The sequence below is a fragment of the Tiliqua scincoides genome, chromosome 4, assembly GCF_035046505.1.
Source record: "Tiliqua scincoides isolate rTilSci1 chromosome 4, rTilSci1.hap2, whole genome shotgun sequence".
NCBI lineage: Eukaryota > Metazoa > Chordata > Lepidosauria > Squamata > Scincidae > Tiliqua > Tiliqua scincoides.
In genome coordinates this window covers 102,943,839-102,967,984 of record NC_089824.1, presented here as the reverse complement: position 1 = coordinate 102,967,984, position 24,146 = coordinate 102,943,839, and the positions used below count along the sequence as shown (strand labels likewise).

General features: G+C 42.1%; 1 protein-coding gene across 3 annotated transcripts in view; it reads left to right on the top strand.

Annotated features, from left to right (window-relative positions):
- Positions 1–24,146, top strand: part of SORCS2 (sortilin related VPS10 domain containing receptor 2) — a 165,846-nt gene that overhangs the window by 68,343 nt on the left and 73,357 nt on the right. The window contains exon 1 of one of the 3 annotated variants that reach the window (XM_066623902.1): positions 1,084–1,160. The exons of the other annotated variants lie outside the window; for them this stretch is intronic. Within the exon in view, the coding sequence (XP_066479999.1) occupies positions 1,134–1,160 (27 nt within the window). The 5' untranslated portion in view covers positions 1,084–1,133. Of the gene's footprint in view, positions 1–1,083; positions 1,161–24,146 lie in introns of those variants that run through there. 3 annotated transcript variants of the gene reach the window in all.

Sequence of the window (24,146 nt, the reverse complement as noted above, 5' to 3'; positions counted from 1 at the left end):
TCCCTCTGCTATACAATAATTAAAGGTTCAGGACCCCTAAAGTCAAAAGGTTGGCTACCGTTGCTTTAGAGACACATGGATTATATGGGTGCAGGTGTTAGGTTGAGTTCCTTTGCAAGTGTGTCCCCAAGAAGTATTTCATATAGAGAGGCCTAATTGATATATGTATGTTAGTAAACAAGCAGTCAAGAGGTGCTGTGGAAAGGTATTACTTGTGCAAAAGTGTCTCCCAAAGCAGGAAACAACACAAAGGAAACGACAGAAGGAAAGGAAACAACACAAGAAGGTATTACAAGAAACTGCAGAGACAGAAATTTGGCATAAACTTAATATTATAATATAGTATCAGTGACAGAAATAATTTCAAATGACTTTTTAACAGTGAAAGCTCTGGATTGTCAACCCCATTTGTGTACACCTGCAGTGCTGTGGGAGCCACTTCTCTATAGCATTAGGGCATGTGTGTGAACGAAGCAACTATATGACTGGGGCCAATTGTGTGGGGTTTTCCCACTCAATCATTCCCCTCCATCCTTCCTGGTCCGAGGATGATAAACTGGGAAAGGTCAATGCACTTGGCCTCACGCACTTCTCTTTCACACACACATACTCATGTGTGCTCACAGCTTCAGATAATTGTTCTTTGGGGAAGCAGCTCCCGCCACATGGTGGATGCATGGGATGGGGGTCTCAGTCTCTTAAAGTTCACACTTTGTATGCTGGCGTCTTCTAGTAAGGCTGCTGGATTTATGCCATTTTATGGCATTTTCTATTTTCATTGTTTGAAAAACTACTTACCAGTTTTTTTTTCCCCAACCTTGCTTTGTTGGGAGACATGAGTGGTTTTTCCTATAGTGAACTGTAAAAGCACTAAATTCTATCATTTTTGTTTGCTTTGAAGCTGACAAAACCTCTGAAATCTTCACTCCCAGCTCTGAACTTTTTTTAAAAAAGTCCAATTCCCATTTCCTCCTCTCAGTACACTGGTTTCTTTGTTAGGGTGTAACTGGACATTTCTAAGATTGCAGCACTTCCTGGCTTTTTGTGTGTGTCACCCTTGTTTTAGTGCCCAAGACAGACATGAATTGAAGTTTTGTTAGGATGGAACCATCAGGCATGCTTGAAGGAATGGGATGAATTACAGGCTGATGTCAAACAAGGTGACCCAAACTGGAAGCATATTGATAATGCCTGGTAATTTGGTTTATTTATCAATCAGTTCCTTCAAAATGACATTTGAAAGCTTGGTCTCTGCTGTAGTAGAGCCAAAGATGTCTGAAGCTTAGGTTTGGGAGGTAATGATTGCTGCTTAGTTCTCATGACAAAAGTCATTAATTACAGGTTGTTTTGGGACAAAAGAATTGTAAGCATATATGTGATTTGTTAACTGGTAAAATGGTGCTGTGCTACAGGTAAAATGCACATATCACAGTATTGAAAACAAGAAATTATAAGGGTTTGGGTTAAGATCTTGACCATATCAGTTGTTGGAAGTGTTAGGGCAGTGCTGCTGTTGCAATTGCTTTGGGAAATACTGATGTTACACTTGTGTTTTTGGCCACTATCATATTGTATGGAAGTAAAATATGTACATACATCTTGAAACACTTGTGTATGCATGTGTGGGAAATCTGAACCCATTTGGTTTTCCCAGATGCATATACATGGGTTTTTAAAGACATGTGTCCACACATTTTATTTTCACAATTGGCACATTTGCATTAGTGTACCCGACAGCAGTTGTAATGTGTAGTGCCATGATCAGAATATTAACAAGACTGAGGACTTGGTGAATAACCTAATTTGATGGAGGAGAAAAGACAAGAATAAATGATGTGACTGCAACTCTGAGGAGAAGGAGAAGAATAAACTACAAAATCAGTGATGGTGAGAGAGAGAGAGAGAGAGAGAGAGGAAGAAAAAGACAGAGGAAATCTGGGAGGGGATATAAGGACCTGTTTTTAGCCATATTATTTTCAAGGTGAAACAGCCAGGATGTAGTGGCAGTGAAAGGGAGTCAGATATAAGAAGTGGGAAGAGAGCGAGAATGTTAAGATAAACTTGAATCCCATCAGTGCAAAAATAATTCAGGTTAAAGTAACCGGTTATGTCGTAGAGGGGAAGAATGTAAACAGAAGATGGCTCAAAGAGAGTCTCTTGAGGGGATCCCAGCAGATACTGAAAAAGAAGCCTGTAGGTAAACAGACACACAAAAATAATGATCAAAAAGAAAGAGGGTGGCAGTGACCAAAGGGGCAAAACCACACATGATGTTGAAGTTCCATGATTGGATCTCCAGACATTCCTTGTACACTTAAAAGCCATCGTGAGTAGAGGACAGAATTGGTCTGAAGCACCAGTACTGGGGAAGGGAGTGTTCGCCCCTTCCTCTGTGCTGTTTTCCTAATCAAAATTCCACCCTCACACCCAGTTGCTGATATCCTCATTAGGAGAAAAAAAGACAGGCACAGTACAGGTATCTATAATTTCAACCAGCTTTGCTCATGGCAGTGACATCGAATGCTTTCAATTGGGGAAAATGGCATAAAGGATAAAAGGCAAACTCTCTCCCAGAACTGACTTGGCTCTCCCTCCTACCTACCTTTGACTGCTTTTAAACTTTTAAAAAGAAGACCTTGGAAGACCTGATCTCAAATCTCCTGCCTTACCTGTACTTAGAATCCAAGGAGGAAGCGTAGGAAGTAAACAAGGCCAGGAAAGAATTCCAGAAGATGCATGTGGGTGACAGTGGTAGAGGCAATGAGAGAGCAGGAAACATAAGGAAGACATAACATCTTGACCTTTAATTACCAAAATATCATTTGAAATATCATTTGAAGTGAGTGAGTAGAGTGGTGTGGATGGAAAGCAGTTTTCAACAGTTCAAGAGGGGGGGAAAAAAGAATCAAGACTGCAAGAATAGATTATAGTACATTTATTACATTTAGTTTTAGCCCTTTGGAAGGAAAAGTAAGTAAAGGGAACATTTTTTTTGAGAAGAGGAAAAATAATAGCCGCCTTCAAAGATACTTATCATGATGGGGAGCGTGGGAAAATGACAGCGAGCCAGGGTTGTTGTGAAACAGGAGAAACAGAGTCAGCTGGGAGAAGCCAAGTCTTGGAAAGAGCCAGCATGTGGAGATGTTCCAGCAAAAAGATTTGCAGACAATTACAAATTTGTTAAACCCCAAGCAGCAATTAACAATGCCAACGAAAAAGAGAAGAACTAGGAAATTGGTCCTAATCAGGCAATTAGATTTGAAGAAAGCAGTCATAGGGTGTTAAACACTGAAAAGCAGGACAGTAAATGCCTAAAGAAAGGTAGGTGGAAGCAAATAGCAAGTTTGAGCTATGATTTGTGGCCCGTTCAGATGTGACATTGTCGGTGTGGATGCTTCTTTTTGTGCTTTAGTAATGTGTATAAACATTTGTCTTGTGGACACGTGGGATGGCAAGTTTGTTTGATCAGGCAGCACTGATGTGAAAGGCACCTGCACCATTCTACTTGCATGTGGTCCAGCCTCACCCTGTTTTATACTGGTTCTGAACCATATGGACACAGTTGCCACTCTGCCCTGGTATCTTCTGAAGTAGCACAATCCCTGGGAGAATGGCAACTTGTTCCTTCTGTGGAATTGTACAAAGAGAAAAGTTTGTACAAAGAGAAGAGTTGTAAAGCATTTCAGAGAGTTATTTGATGACTCTTGACTTTTGATGAAAATCTTAGAAAAATAATTCCCTGGCTTCTTTCACACTTCCTCCAAAACGTGCCTCTAAAAATGGTTATTGCAGTTTGGAAGTGCCCTTTTAAGTGCACTTCCGACTGCATTGTTGTTTAAAAGCAGTGGCGTTCGGTGATTTTTGGAAGTGATGAAGCTGCAGTTTTTAAACCCCACCAGGATATGAAGAGCTCTCGGAAAGGAAAGTGCCTTGTCTTCCCACTGAGAAATACTAGCTGTTGTCTGTACATCCATAAATGAGTATAAGAAGACCTAACACCTAAGAATGAAGCCTGTAAATTCATTTCTTAATTACAGTTTTCCTATTTAAAGTCCTGGGACCAGAAGGGCAGTTAGCAATGTACAGGTGACATTTGCAGGTGCTGGAACAAAATAGGCATAAAGGATAAAAGCCTCTCAATTTAGTCCTCCCCTTTAATAGGGCTTAGGGCAGTGTTTCTCAAAGTGTGTCCCCTACTGTACCACATTACATGGTTCACCTATTGGAAGTACCACCAAAGTAACTGGTGATGTCATCACCAGCTACTTCCCAATTGGGTGGTCAGATGCAATGTGGCAAACACAGGTAAGAGGCTGAGAGCGGGTGGGTGGGCTTTTTCGAGCATGTGAGAAACGCACACCGGAGCTCTGCCTCCTGAACTCCCAACTGCTGCTTGTTGCATTGCACTGCTGGTCTTGCTTCCAGGCAGCAGGGGTCTCAGGTTCCTGCGTGCACCACTGGACACCACCTCAAGTACCATCAGTGGTATGAGTACCACTGGTTGAGGAATGCTGGCTTCTTACTGTTTCTCAAAATCTTACTGTTCTGTTTGGATACTCAGTGGCAGAAAATTATAATTTTAACCTCTCTTACTTTCCCTTGACCATGATCAGTGGGCATGCTTGACCAATGAATAGGGCATAGCGGCACTCAGCAGGGGAGGGGGCAGGCAGTGTTTTCCTCCTGGCCCTCTGTTCAATGTGGGAGAGATGCCAGCCACTCTAGTACTTCACCACACTCCCTTGGTTTAGAAGTCACTCTTTGGGGATTGTTGGAAGTGATGCAAGCAGACTCCATCTCTGCTTTTTAACTCACTTTCATGGTAAGTTATCCACAATGTGTGCAATTGTCCCCAGGGATGCTGTAGTCCAGGGGTGTCAAACTCATTTCATATCGAGGGCCGAATACCATTCATGGTGCCTGCTGAGGGCCGAAAGTGATGTCATTAGGCAGGAAGTGATGTCATTAAACAGGTCATAACCGAAAATAAGCACTTTTTCTCATTTAGGAGCTCATTCACTGCAAATGACAGAAGAGAAAATACACAAATCTTGATCATATTTCAAGATAGCCCAATTTTGTCAGCACTGCTCAGCAGCTGAGAGTCAGAGGGCCGGATAAAAAGCTTCCGTGGGCCGCATTTGGCCCCCGGGCCTTATGTTTGACACCCCTGCTGTAGTCTGATAAGCTTTTAATTTGTATTTTGATGCTGGTCATTCATTCATTCATTTATTAACAGTATTTATATATAACTTTTCAACAAAAAGTTCACAAAGCGGTTAACAGACAAGTCAAATGACTAAATGGCTCCCTGTCCCAAAAGGGCTCATCATCTGAAAAGATGCAGAAGAACACCAGCAAACAGCCACTAGAAAAGATACTGTGCTGTGCTCTCTTGCTTTGTCGCCACAGTCATAAGTATGTGGGAAATGAGACTGGAAGCTTAGCCCTGTATGAGATCAGCTAATGGGGGCACTATTGACTATTGGATCTTTCGTGTGTGTGCCATGCATTTATGGATTATGGAGCTATCCTTTGATCTTATATAAATTTTGAATTTTATTCACATATTGTTTTGATGTATATGTATATGCCAATAAAGGTTACATCAACACTGTGCTGGGGTGAAGAGGGACAGTTACTCTCCCCCTGCTAAATATTAGAGGAACCCCACTTGAAAACGTGTCTCTTGCCCAGTTATCATGTGTACATGGCTCTCGAAGTAATCATGACCCAGACTAATCTTATGATATTTGAACTGGAGTGATGGCAAGAGGCCTTAGGTCCCACAGGTCTCAAGGAACGCTACAACTTTGGTCTGTCAGAGAAATCAACCTGCTCCACTCTAGCTGTGAATGATAGTTTAGAATGCTTATTCGGTGTGATAAATTATTTACTTTACCAGAAGAGTAGCTGTCCAGCTAGCATTCTAGCAGATAAGAGTTGGTCAGCCAGCATTCTGTATTTAAGAAATCAGTCCATCTGCTGATATTCTTCATCACAAACCCATTACCTTGTTTCATAACCACTTCTAATCTGTGAAGTGTGTCATCCATGGTTACAGATGGCAGTGGTACAACTATGGCAACTGAAAAAAACATTGCAGCTATCCTGGAAATTGCAGCTGGCTTGCTGTGGCTGTGGATGGGCTATTTCACACAGTATCCTCTCTGTGATGATGAGCTTGGGTGAGGTCATAGATAGCTTTGGACATAATACGTGAATCCTAATTCAGACATATGCACAAGTCGCAAGACAGGTATGAACAGAAAACCCTTTGTGGCTTTGGAACGGAAAAAGCTCTGTAGCTGAGCAAAGATTTAAACCTTGGCGTTCTCAAGGACAGATACTGAAAGCAGAGCATATGTTAAGTGACTGATATACAGTGAACCCTCAATTTAACTGGCTAATGGGAGGGGAAGGAGTGTCTGTTAATGCTGAAAATCTGAATGTATGTTTGAAAATTTACACATGCATGCACAAAATATATGGGATTAGTTTTTAAAGAATCAGCCGTCTATTATTTCCAAAGTGTTACATCAAGGTCCATTAAATCAAGGGTTAACTGTGTACTGCCAGGAAAAATGCCAAGAAATCATAAGGTGAGTAAGGACAGTCTCCACTAGTTTTCAGCTGTGGCTATCTACTGAGCTTGGGTTTTTGAACCCAACTATTTGCCAAGTAAGATTTGCCTGATATTTCAGGTAGATCAGTCATAGAGGACCATACCATAGTTAAGTTTCTCCACATTTCAGTTATTGGAGCTTTGGAAATAAATTTTCCTTCAGCTCAAAACATTGAAGCAGTCATTGACGACTTAGAGGACAGCGATCAGAGTAGTAACTTAACACATTCCTTTCCCCCTTGTCAGAGGTTTGATTATCTGTCTTCTTTAATTAAAAAAAACAAAAACAACCCTGATACAAGGTTTCTGGCCAGGAGGACTACAGCAAATGTACTGTTCCTGTGGGCCAGCCTGTGGTCATTCTCCTCCAAACACATTTTCTGACCATTAAAAATGTATAAAGTGCTGAAGCCTGTGTTTCCTTTTTTTTTTAAACACCTAAAAGATTTTCTTCCCCAGAGTACTGAAAAATTTAACACATGTTACTGACAGGGTGTGCCAAGATGAGATCTGCTTTCATGGCAAAGATCACTTAGTGAGTTCGTATTAGTTTCCTGCTAGCATTTTCAGAGATGTGCTGTGAATATAAAAAGTAGGAAAGTTTTTGGGAGAAAGTTACTGATTAGGATGCTTATTATGCGTGGCCTTTCTCAAAGCAGCACAACTTTAATGGCTGTGGTTGACGCAGAGGAGTGGGAAGTGATTCACCTTAATGGGCTGTTGGCTGCAAGGAGATTTCAAATCTGATGTCTCTTGTTGAGAATAGGAATAAATTTGGAAACATGTCTTGTACTTTGCTCATCTTGTCTTGCCCACACTGCCCTTCTCCCTGTTCACCTTATCTCCTATTATCTCCAGTTATTCTTTCTTTCATTTCTCTTACTACTGTCATGTCAGCTTCTCTAAGAGCCCATTGGCAGGGACGTTTGAAAATGGCATTCAGAAATTGGATGAAGAAGGCATTTACAAATCATTTGTTCCTACTAGCAACATTTCTTCTCTTCCTGTTATGCAATGCCCACTATTTCGTTAGTGGCATTAAAAAGATTCCTGCTCATACAGCCTCAAACCGGGGTGTCAAACTCTTTTCATACCGAGGACCAAAGTTAGCATTCAAGGAAGTGACATCATTAAGTAGAAAGTGACTTCATTAAGTAGATGATGGCCAAAAGGGAAAAAAGCACTTTGTTGTCATATAGAAATTCATTGGCTGCATATGACAGAAGAGAAAATGCACAAATCTTGTTCATATTATCAAGATATGTGAGAGCCCAATTATCAAACTGGGAGAGTCCAGATATAATGAGGGCTAGATAAATTGCTTCCAGGGGCTGCATTCGGCTGCATGTTTGACACCCCTGACCTAGAACATGCACTCTGGGTTGTGCTTGTAATCCAACCTGCAGTAAATCTCATCACTTTGTTGACGAACATGTTCTTGCATTCGTCCCAGGTCTTTATGAAGATAATGCTAACTGAAAGGTGAGAGGTCATGTTATATTTGAATGCCCACAATGTCACTTTATTATTACTATTACGATTAATATTATAGTATTTATATCACTATGCTGTCACATGTTGCTGTCTATGAAAACAATGCCATCAGCAACAGGATCCACATACAACAACGATTCTTTACATAGACATGTTCAATGAATATCCCTGATTTGGTGGGTCCTCCACCATAAAGTGGGAAATTATGCAAATTTAATGATGACTAGTCCCATTCACGTCAGTTAGTCATACTTATTCTGTCTGGGTCATGTAAAAGAGGGTCTCCTAGGTAACGTGCAAGCTTCCATTTGCAGAAATCTTCCTGAAATGTTCATATGGTTGCAGTTCTGGTCACCACATCTCAAAAAAGACATAGTGGAAATGGAAAAGGTGCAAAAGAGAGCGACTAAGATGATTATTGGGCCGGGGCACCTTCCTTATGAGGAACGGCTATAGCGTTTGGGCCTCTTCAGCCTAGAAAAGAGACGCCTGAGGGGGGACATGATTGAGACATACAAAATTATGCAGGGGTTGGACAGAGTGGATAGAGAGATGCTCTTTACACTCTCACATAATACCAGAACCAGGGGACATCCACTAAAATTGAGTGTTGGGAGAGTTAAAACAGACAAAAGAAAATATTTCTTTACTCAGCATGTGGTTGGTCTGTGGAACTCCTTGCCACAGGATGTGGTGCTGGCATCTGGCCTGGACACCTTTTAAAAGGGGATTGGGCAAGTTTTTGGAGGAAAAATCCATTACGGGTTTACAAGCCATGATGTACATGTACAACCTCCTGATTTTAGAAACAGGCTATGTCAGAATGCCAGATGCAAGGGAGGGCACCAGGATGAGGTCTCTTGTTATCTGGTGTGCTCCCTGGAGCATTTGGTGGGCCGCTGTGAGATACAGGAAGCTGGACTAGATGGGCCTATGGCCTGATCCAGTGGGGTTGTTCTTATGTTCTTATGCTGGAAGTGAAATATTTTGGCCCTCCTTAGTGCTGAGCTCCTGCACTATTGACCTAGATTTAAGTCCAACCTGCACATGACATGAATAATGTGTTTTGCTTTGAAGAGCTTAATATTTATTCTCTAATTCCAGCTGTGGGGGGTGGTGATTGTAGTGGTGCCTGATCTTCATTAGGACAGCAGCTTCGGGAAATGGGCTTTAATCCTTTGCCTCCACCATGGTCCTCATTTGCTGTTCACATTTGCACAAACTGGGGTTTGGATGTGATTCAGTGGTAATAAAGACCAATCCCATGAAGACAGGTGGAAGAAGTAGGGAATGTAGACATCGGTGACATCCAGAGGGTGCATGGAGGAGCAAGCACCCCCTCCCCAACAAGTAGCACATTTCCATTGCTGAATCATAAGCTATAAATTAAAATAAACCTGCTATCTCAAGTATACTTACTTGATGGGCAATTCCATCAGCAACAATAGAACTTACTTCAAAGAAAATATGTTCGAGAAGGGAGCATTTATGTGAAGTGCTGTTTTTTCAGGAAGGGCAAAATCTCAACCCCCTGAAATGCACTTTGCTTTTGTGTTCATTTCCCCAGTATTCCTAATGCTGCCACTGAGCATGGCTTTAAGATAAGAAGGATGTACTGTGATGTAAGTCATACAGAAAGAAGAGAGAAATTGTTAGTAAAAACAGAAAGTTGTTTTAAACTTAAGAAAAATATTGTAGATGTAGGTTAAATATGTGAAAGACCTTTCTTGGTGTAATCTAAGAGTTCGTCATTAGAAAAAGTGCCAAGAGTGGTGAGTCTTCTTTTTGGAGGTCAAGGTCTTATATTTACAAATTGTAAACATCAGACTTTCCTAGTCTCTCCATAGCTGTAACAGAACAGAGCCTAAGCCTAGGCTGTTTGCTGTGGTTCTGCCTGTTTCTGCTTCTGGTATTCCCCCCCCCCCCCATCTGCATCTTGACTGTACAACTCCAGGGTGTGATACATAAGAATGCTTGGGCAGAGCATTGCATTTAAGATTGCATGTGGGGGAGCTACGCTGAGGCTGGAGAGGTTTCGGGTAATGTGTTTTACATTATCGCTGGGATTTTTGCCCAATATGACACTAAAAAAGGCTGCAGTCCTATACACATTTTATTGGGAGTAAGCACCATTGAACAGAAGAGGGCTTACTTTTGAGTAACCTTGTATAGGATTGTGCCATAAGAGACATAAATGTGTTAAAGATGTGTTAAATGGAAATTCCTAAGCTTTGAAATAATTACATTCTTTTGAACTCTCCATTGAGGGCTGTGCACAGATTTATAATTAGCTGAGATTCTCTGCATAATATCGTGGAATAAATTTGATCCAGGAATGAGTTTAAATGGTTCTCTGCTGGAATCGCAGGCAGAGAGGCAATGAAACTCTCAACAAAACCCAGAATTTTAATAGTCATAGTGGGAATCTTTCTATATGCTAGTACTGTCATTTGTTATGAGATGTGTACAGATAAATTCCTCATTTATATGCTGAGCATACAGTGTGTTCTTGGTAATAAATTAGAACAGAAACTCTTTTTAGAATTAGAAGATAGTAAGATCTGGGAGAATTTCAAATTTTATTTTCAGGTTCTTTATGCTCTAGTTGGAGATATATTTATTCAGTGCCATTATTAGCTATCATCGGCATCCTTCAGTCTCAGAAGACTATGGTATCGTGCTCTGAATAGTGGCTCTGGAACAGTGTCCTCTCCAGTGCGCGAAGCCTGGGTAAAGTAGATATGGAGGATAGACTGTTACCCATGCAGCAAATTCCCCCTCTCCACGTTGCTGAAATGGCCCAATGGAGAGGCAGAAGCCAGTACGGTTGGTTCCCGTGGCGTCGCAGGAGTTGCCAGAATGTGACTGTTCAGCCATGAACTGCCTCAGGGACTCCGGCTCCGGATTTTGCCTCGAGGTTGGCTCCTGAAGCCTTTTCCATAACTGGATGTAGCCCCAAGGCAGTGGAGGTTTGGGATCAGAGTTTTCCTTCTCTCAGATGAGCTACCTTCCCAGGCTTACGAGTCCCATCTACCTGGTGGCTGTTTAGTTGCCTCTTACGACAAGTACAGCCAAACTAAGGGCCTATTCTTATCCCCCAGCCCCCAAGGGTTTTATTGGCTAAGAATTGTATAAAAACCCGCACCTATATTTGTGGTACTTTGGGAAGATATGGAGAATTTGATCCGCCAAATGCACACACTGCTTGATTAGCCAATTTCTGCCTAGCCCATAGGTATACATATTTGATCCTTGTTGCGTATATGCAGCATTGGGGAGAAATGACTTAAGTGAACTACTGATGGGAAATGACTTTTGGTAGGCAGTATGGGAAGTGACCCAAGTAGAAATGATCAGCCACCTGAGGTCAGTTGGCAGTGGGAAGTTAGGAGCATTATAAATATTCTAAAAGTTAGATACAATTGCACTAAAGAAAAAAGAAATCCAGTCCTAGAAGTACTCCAGACAAAGGCTTTTCTGTTGAAAGTGTTAGGGTACAATTAAATATTATTATTATTATTATTAGAAAAATTTATATCCTGCCTTTGCCATGCCAAAGCAAATGCCCAAGGCAGCTTACAGTGTTCCACAATTAATGTACAATGTATAACAACCTGGTCCCAAACAGTGAAGGGCTTTAAAGGTTAGCGCCATTACCTTGAATTGGGCCCAGAAATGAATGGGCAGCCAGTGTAGTTGCCAAAGCAGTGGTCCAACAGAATCAAATCGCCTAGCTCTAGTAACCGCTGGGCCAGAAATCACCCAGAAATGAGTCTTGGGGGTAGGGGTAGAGGGTTGATTTAGTTTGAGAAAATGCTCCCCCCCCCAGTGGTTCAATCTACTCCCAGTGCTTTTAACATGAGAAAAAAGTTATAGGAAGATCCTTACCACCATCTCCTGTGTCACATTTAGCTTGGATTAGTTAGGTATGGAAAGCTTTCCATTAGACCACTGTAGGTCATAATAAAAAGATCCCTTCTACAGCAGCCTAGTGATGGAAGGAGTGGGCCTGATCTTGCCAAAGCCACCTCTCTTCAGAGAGACAAATACAAAATGAACCTCTGTATGGCTTTTGTTGTGGGAAACCCAGATCTAGACAACATCAGGATAGACAAGGCAAGGGCACAGAGGAGGGAAGCTCTATTAGTTTTTAATGGTGGTTTCCTGCATTTTTGTATTCTCAGTTAAATGCTGAGTCTTTGCATATGATCTTTGAACTCACTGACCTACATTTTGCCTCATGGCAAATTTACAATATCCCTTTCTTTCCTCCATTTTATGAAAGGGAGAGAGAGAGACATTAAAATTTAATGTCTGGCTACATGTAGAGATATTATAGAATAAGAGAGGATGGTTTTGTAGAGCGAAGATCACAGTAAATTGGATTTTGTTGCCTGATAGGGAGCTGGACTGACAAATGGGAATCTGTTCAGCAAAGGTGTTAATCAGATCATTGTACAGTATGTTCAAATGTGATTCATATAATTCCCCAAAGGCAATTTTGGCTTAAGTAAGATTTGTTCTGCCAGCCTAGTAGCAATAGAAAGAGTCTCATCCACTGCAGCTAATGGGAACGCTGATACTCCAGTTAGGATTTCAGAATGACTAGCCCAGAAAGGAGGAACATTTAAATCTGGATATGGCCAAAACTGTATCCTGACATATAGCTGGCAACCTTGACATGTTTCAATAGGAATAGTCCACAGAACATTGAACTCAATTCTGTGATATTGATCTTGAAGACATGAGGTTTATGGCCCAGTCCTGTACTATGCCACCAGTGCTGATAGAGCTGCATGAAAAGGCATGTGCTGCATGCAGTAGGGGAGGGGTAACATGAAGGCAAATGGGAGGTAAGTAACAATCATTATTATCTCCACATAAGCCCTGTGGCCACTTATGGGTCTCCTCAAATGTATGCCACCTATGTTGGTGGCTTATATCTGAGGAGGGAAAAGGGGTGGGAAGGTCTTCAAAAGAAGGGATAAGTTCTAGCATGTGCCATTGTTGCTGGATCCATGCCATCCCGCTTCCTTTCTGCCCAGAAATGCCCCCATTCCTCCCACTCCCGCCCACCCCCTTTCCTGGCGCAGATGGATGGTGTCTTCACTGCCAGCGAGTGTGCACGGCCACCAGCAATGGTGGTGGCAGCCTCTGTGTGTTTTCTGGCAGTGTCAGCATGCGCGATGAATCCAGGCACTTTTGCCTGGATCCTGACACTTCTGCCAGTGGATCGTGCTTTCCACCAGCAGACCGCTATAGTTAGGATTGGGCCATTAAAGTTATTAATAAACAAACAAACAAAAAAACCCTAAACCATTTTGAACTTTTACTGCAGAGATTTACATTAACTCTTTTCACTTTTTAGATTTACACTAAACTCTTTTCAAGCTCCCGCAATTGTGTTGCCATATGCTCATGCAAAAAGTGTCAATGGCCATAGGTAGGTTCAGTAGAATCTATAAAGGCTATCTCTTTCCAAGCAATCTTGAGGTGACTACTTACCCAAAGCATTTTTAATACTAATACTGAAAGTCAGACGAGTGCTCCTGAAGCTGCAGGGTAACAGCCAGCATGTTTTCCCAGAGAAGGAAGGTTTTAGACAGTGAGATAAATAGCAGGGGAGTTCATTCTTCAGAATGTTGCATATTTACACACAGGGAGATTGATAATCCAATCAGAGTAAGTTTATTGGCTGTTTTAGAACTGCAAAATAGAAAAATCCACGCACGTTGTATTATATAGTAAGCTGATAAATACATACAATTACACAATTTTCTTATAACATTGGGACAATAGTGGAGCCATTCTGGCAGCACACTAGGGACATCATTTGATTTAGTGAGTGCTTGCCTTTGCTGCCCAGAATAGCTCCAACAGTGAGTGGGCGGGGCCGCTTATACAGCGCAAAAATGGCACCTGCAGTACCTAATGTTTTGCCCTCCCTCAAGACATGCTACAGCTCCTGGTATTTCCTAAAAAAATAAAAAAGCCACCTGAAAATGGATTGCAGGTCCAGTGCTGAAAGAGGGTTTTTTTATTTTATTCTCCATACCTTTTAAAAATATCTGAATCAATAAGATCATATGCTTCCTTCTGCTGAGCTAGTGATGGTTTTGGGGGACTGCAATGTAAATTAGAGAGAGAATGTGGAGGAGGAGGTTACCCTTCTGTACCACTGCCCCAGTTTTCAGAGCAGCCACATATTGCTACTAATTACAATAAGAATTTGAGAGAAATCCTCATTGTCAGTACTTCATATTGGGTTTTGTTTGGACCCAAGTTGCTTCTCTGTTCAAAGCTACTGTCTCCCAAAGCGACTTTCTTACCAAAAAGCAGCTTAAGACATCATTGGATGTGTTTATGTCCTAACTTTGGATGGAGAAGCTGTGGGGAATGAACTAATTTCCATACTCATACCTTTGGATTTTGTGATCCAAATTACTCCCCTGCTTCCTGTCAAATTCCAGGTGCATGTCTGATCAACAAACATCTGGAACCCTATGGGGGAGAAAAGCTTCGGAAGAATTTAGAGTTGGAGAAATAGTGGGTTGGAAAATGCTTAAGTATTCCTTTCCCCCCTCTACTGAGCAGGGAATTCTCCTCTGCTCAGAATTACAACATCCCAAAACTGCTTTTCCCAAAATTTATTTTGGGACTTGGTGTGTATTGTACTAGCAGCATAGGGCCAAACACCGCATCAGACCTTTCCTGATCTCAGTTGACCACACATTAGTGATGTCCAAGCAATGAATTTTGTCCCCTTGTTTTAAATTTAGATAGGGCCAACAGTGTGGCAAAGCTTTAAAAAGTGATTATATTATAGCTCATAGGCAAAGCTTCATTTACTCCCAGTTGAACTCCCTCATCAAGCTTTCTTCTAAAATGTCAGGTCGGCAGCATTTCAGGTGAAAATTGATTTCTTTTGTTTGTGTTTTTGAACAGGAAAAGACTGCTTCTCAGTTTGAACTATTTATCTGAAAGACACTTAGAGATAAAAACAAGAATGTCACATTTATCTCACAGTTACAGCAACACATGGTTATTGCTACAACCAGTTCCCTTGGCTCCTTCGCCTGTGTGTGAAAACCTGTGTGTGAAAACACAACTAAGCAAATTGAGAATTGGTGGGGAGAGGGAAAGAGACAGCATGCTTTTCTTTTGACAGAGGTATAACCCAATCCTATCCCCACCAGTCCATACCATGCACTGCTGCCAACGGTGCGCTGTATGCTATGGTGGGAACTAACCAGATGGTGTTGGAGAGATAAGTAAAAAAAAATTTACATACCTCCTAGTAGGCTGCCTGGTTGTCAATGGTTTTCCATGGACCTTGCCAGACATTTTGCTGGCTTTTGTTCAAGGAGAGGCAGAGGGTGTGTCAGACCAGGAAAATGGATAGAATCCCAGCATGTGCTGCCACTGCCAAGATCTACCCACTATCCCAGTGATGGCGAACCTTTTAGAGACCGAGTGCCCAAACTGCAACCCAAAACCCACTTATTTATTGCAAAGTGCCAATTCCAGCAATTTAACCTGAATACTGAGGTTTTAACTTAGAAAAAACAACTCATACATTAACATCTTTTACCTACTATTACTTGTAACCCGTAATGAACTTTTCCTCTAGAACAGGGGTGCCGAAACCTTGCCCTGGGGCCACTTGTGGCCCTCAAGGACTCCCAGTCTGGTCCGCAGGGGGCCCCAATCTTCAATAAGCCGCTGGCCCTCCGGGGACGTGCTGGAGCCCACGCTGGCCTGACACAACTGCTCTCAGCATGACGGCCAACTGTTCAACCTCTTGTGTGAGCTATGGGACGAGGGCTCCCTCCTCTGCTTGCTGTTTATGTCTGATGCACCAGCAGCAGAGAAGGAAAGGCCAGTCTTGCTTTGTGCAAGGCCTTTTATAGGCCTTGAGTTATTGCAAGACCTTCATTCATTCATAAAAGTTTCATCTCTAATATATTCATTTATGTTAATTTATTCAAATTTGAAATGTAAATTAATTCTTTTTCCCCTGGCCCCTGACACAGTGTCAGAGAGATGATGTGACCCTCCTGCCAAAAAGTTTGGACACCCCTGCTCTATAAATTTGTCCAATCCCCTCTTAAAGGCATCTAGGCAAGTTGTCATCACTGCTTCCTGTGGCAAAGAGTTCCACAGACGAATTACATGCTGGGTAAAGAAATACTGGCAGGGAGGGGGTGGCTGCAAGACCTTGCCATTGCTCATTTTCTCAAACAAAAAAATATTTTTTTTTATAATGCCTCACCCACAGAAGTGGGCTCTAAGGCTGCAATCCCAGCCACTCTTTCCTAGGAGTAAGCCTCATTGACTCTGATGGGGCTTACTTCTTAGTAGACATGCACAGGAGCAGGCTCCAATGCTGCAATCCCAGCCACTCTTTCCTGGGAGTAAGTCTCATTGAGTCTACTGGGGCTTACTTCTGAGTAGACATGCACAGGAGCAGGCTCCAATCCCAGGCGGGCTCCAAGGCAGCAATCCCAGCCACTCTTTCCTGGGAGTAAGTCTCATTGAGTCTACTGGGGCTTACTTCTGAGTAGACACACAGGACTTGTCTCAGCCTCTGTGTGGAGGAAAGCCTCTCCCGGCGCTCAATGGGGAGCTGTTCTCAGAAAAGGCAGGCTGCAAAGGCTCTGAGGTTTTTTCTTGCAATGGTTGAGGAGGTGAGGCTGCAGGAGGGCACTCACGATTGGCTGGCAGTCAACCAGTGAACTGCCCTGAGCCATTCGGGAGAAAAACACGGACCTTAGCCAAGCAGAGTGAGCAAAATTTAAAAGGAAAAGAAAACGTGGAGCTGGTGGGATGGCAACGGAGCGAGGAGGAGAGGAGGGCAGTGAGCTCAGGAGGCAGAGGGAAGCAGCCCGCCTTCCCCAACACACGGAGGCTCGGAAAAAGCCTCTGTTTATTTAAAGTGTCACATGTGGGGGAGGGGGAACCACAGCCTCAGTTCCCCTCTCCAGGCTGCCTGGCTCAGCACCGCGTGCCCACAGAGAGGTCTCTGAGTGCCCCTCTGGCATGCATGCCATAGGTTCGCCACCACTGCCCTATCTGCTCTACTACTCCTCCTCCCACCCTTGAAATGCACCTGTTGTCACCTTACCTGCACTGGAACCGTGTCTAGCAGCTATTGACATGCAGGGCCTCCAGCCATTTGTTTTGGCAGCCCCTAAGTACATGGCAGTGGTGCACATTTTAAAATACTTACAGCCGCACTGACAGTGGTGGGCTGGGAGTTGTAAGTAAGTGGCCCATAGGATTGGGCTGTTATTGAAGGAAACCTCCAAAAACAGTATTATTTATTGCCTTTTCTCTGCCTAAAATGAAAACATTATGTTCACTCATAATGATTAGTTACCTAAGCATTTAACATAGATTCACACACTTGTAACACCATGATAATAGGTGACAGCAGATGGCCTTGAAGAGGCTCCATATGTTAATCATAGATGCATGATATGATGATGATGATATGTAGTTTCCACAAGCCCTGTTTCCCAGTGCTTTTGGGAGGGTGGTGGTTTCTGGACTCTAGAGCAGTGTTTCTCAAACTGTGGGTCAGAACCCTCTAGGTGGGTCGCAAGCCAATTTCAGGTGGGTCCCCATTCATTTCAATATTTTATTTTTAAAATATTAGACTTGATGCTACCATGGTATGTGACTGCATTTGGGAAAATGTTACAGACCTGTACTTTTAACAGGCAACTATGTGTATTCTTTTAACAATGATAGTAAATGGAACTTACTCCTTGGTAAGTGTGGGTAGGATTGCAGCCTAGGATCGGTAAAAATGTTCCTGCTTGATGATGTCACTTCTGGTGGATCCTGACAGATTCTCATTCTAAAAAGTGGGTCCTGGTGCTAAATGTGTGAGAACCACTGCTCTAGAGAGATTCCTCTTGGTTAAGCCAGTGCTCAAGAATTACTTATCTAGGCCTGGTAATGCAGCCCTGCACCCCAAGTTCTTGTTTATGGTATTCTTTAGCTTTTTTAGGTTCCTTTGTATAGGCTCTTTATATTTCTGGTTGCTTGGTTTTCACATGCATGAGCATGGATAAGTAAAGGATGCCCTCTACACATTGTGCCCAGCCTCTAGGATCTAGTCAGTTTTATGTATTCTGGGCATGCAAAACCTATTTACTCCAATAGATTCTGTGCCCTAAAAATCAAACTAGTAGCACTAGCTTCCCTTGCCCCTGGGATATCGGTGTTTTGTCTTTCTCTCCTTGTTGTAGTTCCTGAGAACTACAATCTGCAGGAAGTGCACTGTGTAAGCTCTTTCTGTCTCTCTCTCCTAAAGGAGAGCCTGGGCTTGTGATTCACTTTCAAAAGGTCACATATTAGCTTGTTGAGTTTAGAAAATTTCATAGAATCTGAACACCCCACGTAGATGTAGGCAATGTCTGCATAAGCATTCTCAGGCATAACCTACACTTTAGCCTCTATTTTTTTTTAGTGTACAGCCTAGACTGAGCACATCTGGCCATCTGTGCCCTAGTAAAGTGTCTCCTCTCCACTGTGTTTGATTTGGTCCTTGGTTAGAGCTACTATGTGAACATTTTCAGGTAATGGCCATGCAATAAGTGGTAAGTAGGTATCCTGCTACGATGCTGCAAAACAGCAGCTGCTATGCTGTCTCACGCAATTGAGAAATGCTTCATGCTGCAGGCATCAATCCTCCAGAGTGTCTGGCAGGATTTATCCCAAGGGGAACTTTCTTCCCAATTCCAAATGTGTTAATTAGCTAGGCACTGTGCACAAGCAAACCGCGTATGTTTAAGTTAAAATTATTGGGTGCAACCCTATCCTGCTCAAAAACCTGAAGCCCCTGATGCCCCAGGGATACTGGAATATAATCAAGTTCCCCCTGGGAGGAGAGAGAAAATACACCCTTAAATCTTCAGGTGTTTGTTTGTGTAACACTTTTCCTGTAACATTTAACACTGTAAAAGTGACAGGTATAAATCAACAATATACAAATCAGCTACTATTGTTCAAAAAGGTTAAAAGCAGTCCAAAACTATCACCAGCATATCCAAGTACCTCTGTTGGAGATATAACAAATACGAGGTATGTCTATTAAATAACGAGGCTGATTAAATAACTCACCTTTATTTATTGGTATTACAAATGTAATGTTTGTCCCGTTCAATATACTCCCCATTTGTACTAATACATCGCTGTAGTCTTGTTTGCCACTGGTCGACGGCATGGAGCAAATCAGTTTCTGTCAGTTGTTTCAACATATCTGCCATTTTCTTCTTTACAGCATCAACTGACTCAAAACGTGTTCCTTTAAGCACTGATTTAACTTTTGGGAAAAGATTAAAGTCGCAAGGTGCTAAATCGGGCGAATATGGAGGATGTTCAAGTGTAGTAATGTGATTGTCGGTCAAAAACTGCTTCACAGAAAGTGCTGTGTGAGCAGGCGCATAGTCCTGGTGAAGAATGAAACCATTTTTCCACAGTTGCAGCCGTTTCTTTCTGACTCTTTCAGCTTTTTCAGAACTTCCTTATAATAATGCTGGTTAATTGTTGTGCCTTCTGAAACCCATTCTTCCAAAATTACACCCTTGATATCGAACAATCTGACTGATTTTTTCTACATTTTCTTTGGTTCTTGAAGTGCAAGGTTGTCCAGGGCATTCATCCTCTTCGACATTCTCACGTCCCTTGCTGAATCTTTTGTGCCACTCAAACACACGCGCACGAGACAGGCAGTCATTCCCATAGGCCGTAGTAAGCATTTGAAAACATTCTGTTGGTGTTTTGTGCAATTTTACTAAAAATTTCAAATTGACACGTTCAACTTTTAAATTTAGCATTTTTTCGGCACTCTACAGAAAACACAACCAAACTAAATGGCGACTCACAATCAACTGAACGTCATAGAGTGTTGCTGCTTGTCATGCAGGTTCAGACATGTTCAAGGTTACTAACATATGCAGTTATAACCGGTTCTGACTGCTTTGTTTACTAGGTGGAATCACAGTCTCGTTATTTAATAGAAATACCTCGTATATGGGTGGAAATTTAGATTATTAAAATATAAAGCTAAAAGTAATTAGAACATTTGATTTTGCCCTAGCTACATATTGCAAGTACTCTTTGTATTTTTAACATATATATATTTTAAAATATTTTTAGGTATCTTTAATGTCTGTTTGTTCTCTTTTACTGTGTTTTTCTTTTCTTTTTCCTTTATTATTATAAAGAAATGAAATTATTTTTTTAAAAAGCAGTCCAAAAATTAAAAAACCACAGTTTTCCCAACTAGGAACTGTAAAAGCTCTGAGCCAACACCCATTTCAGCATCATCATCTATTTAACAGCCCAATCCTATACTGGTTTGCTCAGAAGATTTACTTCCAAATAGGTGTGCATAGGATTGTAACCTAAGTGGGACTGAGGGCCCAATCCTATCCAAATTTCTAGTGATGATGCAACCATGCCATTGGGGCTTGTGCTGCATCCTGTGGGGGGGGGGCAGTCATGGAGGACTTCTCAAGGACTTCTCAATTTGTTCCCTTACCTCAGGGCTGCACTGCAGCTGCATCAACTCTGGAAATTTGGATAGAATTAGGCCCCTTAGTATTCAGTGGGACTCACTCCCAGGAAAATATGCATAGGATTGCAGCCTTCATCTGTCAACTGAAAACAAAAGTAGAGGAGTGGAATCTTTTCAGGCAAGAATTTTCAAAGCCAGTGCACCAACCCTGAGAAGGCTTCTCCTGTATACCAACCTATCACACCTCAGTGGTGCTGAGTTGCTGTCCTGAGAGACTCTGTTCCACTGAAATTGGTGGGTAGCTCGTGTAGGAGTAGAAGGTCCTTTTGATATTCTGGTCCCCAAACTGTTTAGACGAACTTTGAAGGTTCCAGCCAGTTTGATTTGGGCCCAGAGAGGAACCCTAGAAGTTCATTCAATCTAGGTGTAATCTGATAGGTGAGAATAATCATTTTGGTACTATATTTTGCAGTAGCTGAAGTTTCTGGACATTGTACAAAAGCAACACAGCACACCCCCCACAACAATAGCCTCTGGGCACAGTTGGATCTTTGCAGGATGTTAATAAAGAATAGAACAGATAAGGAGCAACCTTCCCATTATACATATTTTCTGAGAACAAAAGAAACTGATCTTTTGTTTGCACATGTGAGATGTAAACATGTGATATGAATTCAACCCGAGTTCTCACAGCATTCTTTTATTAAGCTTATATATTATCTCCTTTTGTTCTTTTTTGTTAAAAAAAAATCTTGCTGTTTGAATGTTTATTAGATATAAATGTTTTTCAGTCATCCATCTCCATTTGTGATGTACAAAAAGGAACATATTAACTCTGAAAATAGCCTAGGTTCCTTTTCTTACCGTCTGAAATGTTACGTTCTTATTTTCAGTGACTGCTTCTTTCCTGTGAACAAATGAAAGAACAATTGATTTGAATCACCCTGACGTGATGTGGCTCTCTGGGGCCTTGAGCACTTTCATTGGTTGTACTTCTGTAGACCAGTCACGACCTCCCTATCCGATTGTCATCTTATTTTCTTCACAGAAATGATGTTGGCTGCTGCTGTGACACGTGCACCTTGGGCTATTACTTTTGAGGCTGCCATAGGCATCATTAATTACAATCAGTGCTAATAAAGTGTTTTGGGCATGATTCCATCAAAGCACAGCACTCTTAAATCCCTCTGATTTCTGTTCAAAAGATAAGCGTGTACATAACTTCCATCTAAAGCAATGAAGCTGAGCAGCACTGAACTTTGGGTCATGTTGTTTTTTCTACAAAAATAAAACCAAGAAGCAGTCAACCAAATCTATCTGCAGTCTAGTGAAGGAAGGCTGATAGTTCAGTTAATCCAGCCAGTATAGAACTACTGTACCTTTTTCTAAATATCAGGACCGTATTAATGGGATTCCAGATATTGTGCAGTGGTGTCTAATACAGGCACATCTCATTTTACATGGGTTTTATTTGCACATTTCTGAAATAATGTGTTTGTTCAATTAATACCAGAACTTAATTTATGGAAACACATTTTTGAAATAAATGCAGTCAACTTTCTTGTGCACTCCCACAGCATAGTTGTGTGCCACGTGTATGATGGCGTTCACAGAACCTCGGTTTATCGCTTTCTCAACGTCTTTGCATCTTTTCATCTTTACTCTGCATCTTTACTCTGTGTCTTTCTCTGCCATCGACCTCTATAGCCTTCCTCTCCCGCTCTCAGTAGCCTCCTTCCTCAATTCTCCCCCTATGCCACCTTGGGCAAGCAGAAGTTACCAGTTGTCAATGTCTTATGACTTTTCCCCTAACCTGTACAATTTACATATGTTCCTGTGGTAAAAATATTTTTAATTTACGTTTTTTTTTTAGATACACGCTGATTGAGAACAACCCACATAACACATAATACCAGAACCAGGGGACATCCACTAAAATTGAGGGGATGGACAGAGTGGAAAGGGAGATGCTCTTTACACTCTCACATAACACCAGAACCAGGGGACATCCACTAAAATTGAGTGTTGGGAGAGTTAGAACAGACAAAAGAAAATATTTCTTTACTCAGCATGTGGTCGGTCTGTGGAACTCCTTGCCACAGGATGTGGTGACAGCATCTGGCCTGGATGCCTTTAAAAGGGAATTGGACAAGTTTCTGGAGGAAAAATCCATTATGGGTTACAAGCCATGACATGTATGTGCAACCTCCTGATTTTAGAAATGGGCTATGTCAGAATGCCAGTGCAAGGGAGGGCACCAGGATGCAGGTCTCTTGTTATCTGGTGTGCTCCCTGGGGCATTTGGTGGGCTGCTGTGAGATACAGGAAGTGGACTAGATGGGCCTATGGCTTGATCCAGTGGGGCTGTTCTTATGTTCTTAACCCCCCCCCCCCATAAAATAAGACATGCCTGTACTTTATAGAGGAACTACTGAGAGGGGATAGATGTGAGCACTTGTTCTTCCTTGCTTAACTATTTGGGTTTTAATCTTTGGCACAAAACCAAATACTTAATCTTAGCTAGACTTGGCTTAGCAGCTTTGTTCCAGACAGCTGTGTGTTGCTGCATGGAAAGTTTAGGTTCTTTCTCGGTTTCATTAAGGTTTTCTGTAAATTTTCTTATTACAAGAGTTTAAAACAGTGGCACTTAAAATCGCAACTACTGTCCACCAAGAATGCAGTCTCCCTTCAGACCGCAGCTTTTCATTCTGCCTCTGCATGGCTCCTCTGCTGAGTAGATCTGGGCCCCGGGACACTCTGGGCGGTCCCATCTGTTGCCTGGCTTCCCAGAAGGATGCAGAACTGGACATCTGGGCAGATGTGACAGTCCAGAGCATCCAGGTGCCCGGATCTACCCAGCAGATGAACTGCGCGAAGGTGGAATGAAAAGGTCCGTTCACCAGGTGGATGGATCAATCTGAACCCCAGATCTGGTTTGAGCAACCCTGCTCTAGAACAGGGGTGCCCAAACCCTGGCCCTGGGGCCACTTGCGGCCCTTGAGGTCACTCAATGCGGCCCTCAGGGAGCCCCCAGTCTCCAATGAGCCTCTGGCCCTCCGGAGATTTGTTGGAGCCCACACTGGCCCGGGGCAACTGTTTGACCTCTCGTTTGAGCTGGGTTCCCTCCACTAGTTGTTGTTTCATGTCTGTGATGCAGTAGTGGCAGAAAAGGAAAGGCCAGCCTTGCTTTGTGCAAGGACTTTTATAGGCCTTGAGCTATTGCAAGACCTTCATTCATTCATATAAGTTCATCTTTAATATATTCATTTAGTATTGGTTGGTTGAACAGTTTACTCTTTGTGGATAGATTTTTCCTTGATGTGTGTCGCTTGTGCTGCATGCTTTTTGGTGTCATTGTTTTGTAGAATTTGTTACAGATGTATTTATGCCATTAAAGGTTTACTACTACTACTACTACTACTACTACTACTACTACTACTACTACTACTACTATTCATTTATGTAAATTTATTCAAATTTTAAATGTAAATCAATTCT